The sequence below is a fragment of the Arvicola amphibius genome, chromosome 13 (assembly GCF_903992535.2).
Source record: "Arvicola amphibius chromosome 13, mArvAmp1.2, whole genome shotgun sequence".
NCBI lineage: Eukaryota > Metazoa > Chordata > Mammalia > Rodentia > Cricetidae > Arvicola > Arvicola amphibius.
Window position 1 is genome coordinate 70,689,809 of NC_052059.1, and position 7,324 is coordinate 70,697,132.

Here is a 7,324-nt window from a genome sequence, read left to right on the forward strand (position 1 = left end):
TGACTTATTGTCATGCCTAATATTTTAAGCACAAACACACACTAACACGTTTCAACTCTAATACGCATATAAATCTTGAGATAGGAAGATAAGACTCTTGCCAAGACTGAGCTTCTGAGACCCCTACATTCCTTAAGATCCTCAGGTGTGCTGCTGATGTTAGTCTTTGGGTGGGGCTGTGAAAAGAAAGGCTCACGCACACACATTTCAGCACTTGGGACACTTTTTTTTTTCAGTGATCGCCCCACCTTCCAATCCTTGTCTTGATGGTAGTCACACCTGTGCTCCTGAGGGGCAGGCCCGGTGTATTCACCAGGGAGGCAGTTCATTCAGCTGTGCTTGCCTGCCAGGCTTTGTTGGCACGGGACATCAGTGTTCTGGTGAGTGCCTTGGGTAAGTCTTGACTGTTCCCTTTAGGTATGCATCCTCGCAGAGACACAGCCTCTCCCCTCCTGTTACTCACACAGCCTTGGAGTTGCCAAGAAAGCGGGCATCTTTAGAATCAGAAAGAGCCCAAGGGTGATCCCTGGCACTGGAATGGTGAGCAGCCATGGTCCTGGAGTGTGGTGCCAGCTTGAAGTCTTATGTAGACTGGAGGGACTCAGGCTACGGTGTTTTCCTACATTCTCCCACCCTCATAAAACACTTGGTGAGACAGGATCTGGTGTCTGTGTAGCCCTGGCTAGCCTGGAACTCAAAGAGAGTCACCTGCCTCTGCCTCTGCCTCTGCCTCAGGGACCGAGGGGTGTGTCGCCATATGCGGCAGTTCTACTGCCATCTGTCATAACCTGTTATCTGGGAAGAGAGAACCTCAATCGAGGAACTACCTAGATCAGATTTGCATTTGGGGCATTTTCTTGATTGCTAATTGATGTAGGAAGGCCCAGTCTACTGGGATGTACTGCTGGACTGTATAAGCTAACTAGCTCATCGCGAGCCTGAGAGCAAACCAGTCAGCAGCATTCATCTCCAGGGTCTGCTTCTGTTCCTGTTTAGGATTCTATGACTGTCCTCAGTGATGGATTGGAGTCTAGAAGTGTAAACTGTGAAATAAACTCTTTCCTAGATTGCTTTTGGTCATAGTGTTTTTTTCTCAGCAACAGGAAAGCAAACTAGAATGGGGTTTGGAGTGAAGGAGCATGCTGTTTAGGTAATGAAATCCCAGGGAGTTGCAAGGCTGCCCTAGCACGTTACCTTAGAAGGCCAAGGTATGTGGAGGCAAAGGAGAAAAGATTGCCTTTTACATTTTTATTTCCAAAGCAGGCTTTTTCCCATTTCAAATACTTTCTATTCTTTATTCTCTCACTGTTTCCTTTTACAATAACTGAGACAATTTAGAAGTTCATATAACTTCCCTGAATAACCTTTATATTGATACATTCTTCAGGTTCCTATGCTATTGAGTGTGGGTCTGATCTTTAAATAACCTCACAAGGCCCAGCTACTCCCTGTGGGTCTGATGTCTGGCCATGACTCAGTAGGTTCGATGGCATAAGATTCCCAGTGGGGCTGAAGAAACCTTTGCCACTTAGTATGGACAGGTGCAAGAACTGTTGGACCCAGTCTCAGTTCCATGATAGCATGTTGTACCCTTTGGTTTCTTGTCATGTGGGCCTCTCATTAGACAAGGCTGTTTTGGGTCACAAAACAGCTTGCTTTATTAAAGCCTACCAGCAAGATGGAAGTCATCATCTCAAAGATGCTTGCAGTGTTGTTTTACTGCATTTGTTATGAGCATGTCTCTAAGGAGAGGACTCTTTGAGATGATGCATATTATGAGACAGGGGTCATTGAGAGCCATTTTGGAGGCTCCCTAACATAACCACAGCCTGTAGTGTGTGGTAGTCTTCCAGGATTGAGATAGAGGGCATTTTCCTAAAGGTTTCACACAAGTTAGTCTATGCTAATCATGAAAGTAGCTAGCAGAATAAGACTGCAGCATGGTAGCTATGTGTATGCATTCTTACTTAGAAGTGTTTCAAGTGTTCATTATGTCTGTGAGTGAAAGATCCTTGCCGAGGCTCTGTGTTGTGCGAACTATGTGATCTTGAGGTGCACACATTTTTACTCTATCAGATGAAAAGGGGATTTGTGGATTTTCTTCCAGCCACCATTTGTTGAGAACCAGCCATCCTGGAAAGGCTGCACTTGGATTTGGGTTCTCAGTCTGGTTTGAGTCACTAGCAGGAGGCTTTGGTTCAAAAAGAGTGAAGTCTTCTCCACTTTCCCTCTGGATTGGTTTCAGTCTTGTAATAGTGTGAGCTAAATAGTTCCCAGGCGTGCTGTCATTAAGAATCTGCGTAACTTTGCAGGAAGAACAGATTGTCTTGAGGAGTTCCAAGTGTGAGCTGAGGGAGCCAGCGTAGAGAGGGTCTGTTATATCTTTGCTCAGGAGGCAAACATTATGGTGCAGACATTATAGTCAGGATGTGTGTGCTCAGAGATATGGGGTAAAGCATGAACAAGAGGGTGTGGGCGTAGAAGCAACAATGTTTAGTATTAACACGTACAGATTCCACGGAAGATCACCACATGCCACACAGACACAAACAGCAGACATTTACTTGTGACTGGACAGTTAGGGAACAGAGAAACAGCAAGGGCATATGGACCAAAGCATAGTGTTCTGGGTAGTATAGAGGTTAATTGGCACCAGACAACTAAATCATTGGGTCAGAAAGCAAGTCAATCATTCAGTGGTTGAATTTACCTCCAGCTGCTTCTATTCAGAATGAGGGCAGGAAGGGGTTTCAAAGTCCAAAGCATGAGCTTCAAGTGGAGGGTTCCCGACATGTTTTCCTAACAGGTTCTTGACTTTAATAGATGAATGGTAGAGGTGTCAATTGTGCTAGAATGAGTTGTCATTTTTCTGTTGCCTTTGTGACAAGCGGCTGCCCTGCTGTTTCAGCCCTCCTGTCCCCAGTCTTCCGGAAACCCCCTGTACAAGCCTCCCACTGGTCAATTGTTATTAGCATCCTCATATCAGTGGGGATTAAAAACAGAGTCCCTGCCTTGAGAAGAGGCCAAAGTCCTTCCCTATCTTCTGTCTGAACACTTGCTGTCCAGGGAAATGAACTCTGACTTCTGCAAACCGTGATGTTTGTGCTCTTGAGGGAGAGGCTGAAGCCAACTCTGAACTCAGGCCCTGGAGCTGCTGACTGGCCTGTCTTTCATGAAGGCCCTCCAAGAACAAATTGGATTACAATTCTGGGATCCTACAGTTCTCCAGTTTGAGGTCCCGGGATTCATCAGGTGTGATGTATTAAACTTCTTCCAGGTTTTTTCTACTTACTGGTCCCCATTGGAAGTACTTTTGGGGTGAGTTTGGCTGGGTGTTCCTTTTTACAGCTTTGGCTCCACAGTCAGTTTTATAGCTCCTCTAGCCCCAGCCAGCTCCCTACTTAGCTGTGCCCTGGAGCTGGCCTTTAAAAAGACAGAATGTGCCACTAGAATAAAGAGGATGGTGCTGTAGTTGCTATCTAGGATGCTCTTTAAATAGCTCCTTTCTCAAAGTTGGGAGGTGAAGGTGACCAGAAAATCAGCTGCTTGCACAGGGAGAGCTGCCCAGGGTGGAATTAAGCTTGATTTCATTAAGCATGCAGGGGTTTTTGGACTCAAAGGCACTGTGTTCTCCAAATGCAGAGGATTAGCATACTGCTCACTAGGTGGGTATAAGGGATTCCTGTCAAGGGAACAGAATGCCTGTGTGTGAGGCACAGTGGCCTGACAACCCAGAAAACAGCTGACCTGGGGGACAATCCCCTGGAGAATGTGGGCTGCGTGAAGGCTCGGTGGAGTCTCACTCGGATCCCTGCCCATTCAAGTCTAACCCGGTTAGAAACTTCCACTTTCTCAGCTGCTGTGTGCCCGCCATGGGTTGCACCATGGACACAGCTCCTTTTCTAGGCTTGATGCCATTGCTTGGTCACACATTTCTTCTACTCACACATCAAAAACAACTCTGGCTGTTATGATGGCTGTGACTCACATTTCCTTTTGTTTTTGGTCAAGCCTAGCTCAGACCTGTATCTTTTGTTTTCCCCTTTTTCCTCTGGAAGACTTCCTGTTGTCTCAGAGCTTACCTCACCCCCTGGCATGAGCTTCAGCAGTTCTGCTGCTAATGTTTCTTGGGGGGTCTTTTGAGTGTGGGGGTGGGGAAAGAGGTGACTTGCTCTTGACAGCATGGGCCAACTTTAATAAGCAAAATAAAAAGGCATATTAATTGGCTTTTGCTCAAACTGTGGGAATTGGCAATTTTGAGTCTGAACTCCTCAGAGAAGCATGTGCTGAGTGCAGGGCCTGAGCTGTGTGTTATTTCAGAAGTCCGCAGAACATTCTTCTCTTGAGTAAATGAGAAGTAAGTTTGGGTATGACAGTCTCTAACTGGAGGTTTTAGACAACAATCTGATCAGGCAAGGCTGAAGGTCCTTCTAATCAGAAAATGTGTTCGGGGCTTCATCCGATTCCTGTATCTCTACAAGAATAGAAAGGAAACTGGTGCCAAACTAACACGGAAAATCTATTGTTACCTATATTTATCTTTGTTTCTAACATCACTGACAGAAAATTAATGAAAAGGATAGTAGTTGAAAGGAAATAATGTCTAGGATTCAGTGTAGCAGAAAGATGCTCCAGAAGTAAACAGCAGGATACTTTTCTCTGGGTGCCCACACATTTCTACTCTGAGCACTCATTTCATTTATCAACGCGCATGTTCTTGGATTTGTTTTTGTCTTTGTTACGGTTGCTGTGGCTGTGATGAAACACCATGACCAAAAGCAACCTGTGGAGGAATGGAGGAAAGGGTTTATTTCACTCACAGTTCCATATAACAGCTCATCATCAAAATTAGCAAGGGCAGGAACTCAAGCAGGGTTCAAGCAGGCTCCTGGAGTCAGGAGCTGATGCAGAGACTATGGAGGGGAGCTGCTTACTGGCTTGCTCCCCATGGCTTTGCTCAGCTGCTTTATTAGAACCCAGGACCACCAGCCCAGGGATGGTACCGCCCACAATGGGCTGGGTCCTCCCCCACTGATCACTAATTAAGAAAATGCTCCACAAACCGGATGGTGGTGGCACACGCCTTTAATCCCAGGCAGAGGCAGGCGGATCTCTGTGAATTTGAGGTCAGCCTGGTCTACAAGAGCTAGTTCCAGGATAGGCTCCAAAGCTATAGAGAAGCCCTGTCTCAAAAAAACAGAGAGAGAGAGAAGAAAATGCCTCACAGCAAGATCTTATGGAAGCCGTTTATCAGTTGAAGCTCCTTTCTCTCTGATGATTCTAGCTTGTCAAATTGACCTAAAACTAGCTAGTACGTGTTTATTCTTTCTCTTTTTTTTCCTTTCTGTTAATGTTTACTCCTAGCTCAGCTCTAGGGATGTTCTAAAGTTGATAACTTGTTGAGCCATGTGCACTGGGGCTACGTACTCGCACAGCTGTTTGTGGTGAAGTCATGGTCTTCCTTCCTTTCCTAACCTCTCTGCGCCTGTCCCTGACCTCTGCAGATGTTGATGAATGTGCGGAAAACAGATGTCATGAGGCAGCTACCTGCTACAATACCCCTGGGTCCTTCTCTTGTCGTTGCCAGCCTGGGTATCACGGGGACGGGTTTCACTGCACATCTGGTAAGTGATGGAAGACCAGCTTAAACGCAGGGATCTCCCTGCACCTTCCCGCTTATTTTCCTCCTAGCCCTCTCTTGATGGAAGCTGGGCTGGAGGCCTGGTGGAGGGATTTTTCCAAGCTCTGGATTCTTCTAGTAGCCTCTTGATGTTCACTTGCTGCTCATTGGTATGCAAGCTTCTTAGAGTCTGCCATTCACTCTGTGGCTGCTGACTCAGCACCCTAGTGATCTACTTTGCTGTCTAAACTGTTGAGGGGCTTATTAAGTAGGAGCTTCATGCATCAATGAGCCAGTAGTCAACACTGGTGGTGAATGCTTTGGGGGAACTTGGCCAACACATAGCAGTGTGGCTATATTGACATGGGCTTCTCACACTTGAACTCTGGGTTCCATAAAATGGATGGAATTAACTTGTCCTCTTTGAAGTTTCCAGAATGTTGGGCAGAGGCCAATGGTTATTCTTCATTTTGCCCAGATGGCAATTGGCCCCCAAGGGCTGAGGAGCATACTGGACTAGCTTACATTTATATTCATCTGGGCATGTACAGGGCAAATGGGGGGAATTGGGGACAACTAGGCAGATGGTATCAAAGCTAAAATAAGAATTCAAGACTCTAAAATCTTAGTGCCTTGCTATTTCTCCATGGCATGGTAACTTGCAATTGTAGGGAAGAAATTCTCAGTACAGAAGACTTTATGTAAACTGCTAAGTATGAATGGGTTGTGAAATAAGAAATTTATTTCTTATTTTTCTTTTGTCTCACTCAACCATGGTTCCGTAAGATTCCATCTCAAGCCTGAAGCCCTGCGAACACCAACAGCGCTATGCCCAGGCACAGCATGCCTACCCTGGGTCACGAGTCCACATCCCCCAATGTGATGACCAGGGCAACTTCATGCCACTGCAGTGCCATGGCAACACTGGCTTCTGTTGGTGTGTGGACCAGAATGGCCATGAAGTCCCTGGCACCCAGACTCCACCTGGCTCCACCCCTCCTCACTGTGGACCACCATCAGGTGAGTTCACTTTCCCCGAAGAAAGACTTTGTACCAGCTCAGGTCTGGAGTAAAAGAATAGAATGGCTCTGGCAGTGGGATGATTTATAACACAGCTCAGACGTAGGTGTGACTGGCTGCTATGTTTTCATAGCTTTTTTTTTTCCTCCAACGAACACTTGGAAGATTTAGGCACACCCATGTCCGTGTTAATGTCATTGGATCCTTTATGCATTAGATTCCAATTGTTGAAAGGTGACGGAAAGTTGAATTTTCACATCGGGCTGTGGCCCTTGCGAAAGGCTTGAGGACTAAAGAATTGAGCCAGTGTGATATTTTCTCTACTCCTTTCTATGTAATCATGTCACTTCCCTGTAAAAGGCAGGCTGCTAATGTTAGCGGGAAAAAATAGGTATGAAACTCAGAATAAACCACTGAGTTCCCTTTAACCCAGTGATGCCTATCCCTCTCTAGCCAATCCAGCATGGTGATGGGAAACCCTTCTTTGCACAGCTGCCTTCATAGGAAGTATAGGAATCCATCCATCTGATCTGAGGTGCTCATGGCAAACATGGCCATTGTTAATCTGCCTTCTTCCTGCCAAGGTTTTGGAGAGTGGTCGGCAGAGTCTCACCGGCAATGTGAGCAGCAGGCATTTTACCCTGGGCAGCTTTCCAGCCCCTTGCTGAGTTAGTTATTCACAAA

General features: G+C 46.2%; 1 protein-coding gene across 1 annotated transcript in view; it reads left to right on the forward strand.

Moving 5' to 3' along the window:
- The window catches only part of Nid2 (nidogen 2), a 63,288-nt gene that overhangs the window by 43,734 nt on the left and 12,230 nt on the right, over positions 1-7,324 (forward strand). The window contains exons 11-13 of the mRNA XM_038309785.1: positions 237-380; positions 5,505-5,624; positions 6,407-6,640. Coding sequence (XP_038165713.1) covers positions 237-380; positions 5,505-5,624; positions 6,407-6,640 — 498 coding nt within the window. The remainder of the gene's footprint in view (positions 1-236; positions 381-5,504; positions 5,625-6,406; positions 6,641-7,324) is intronic.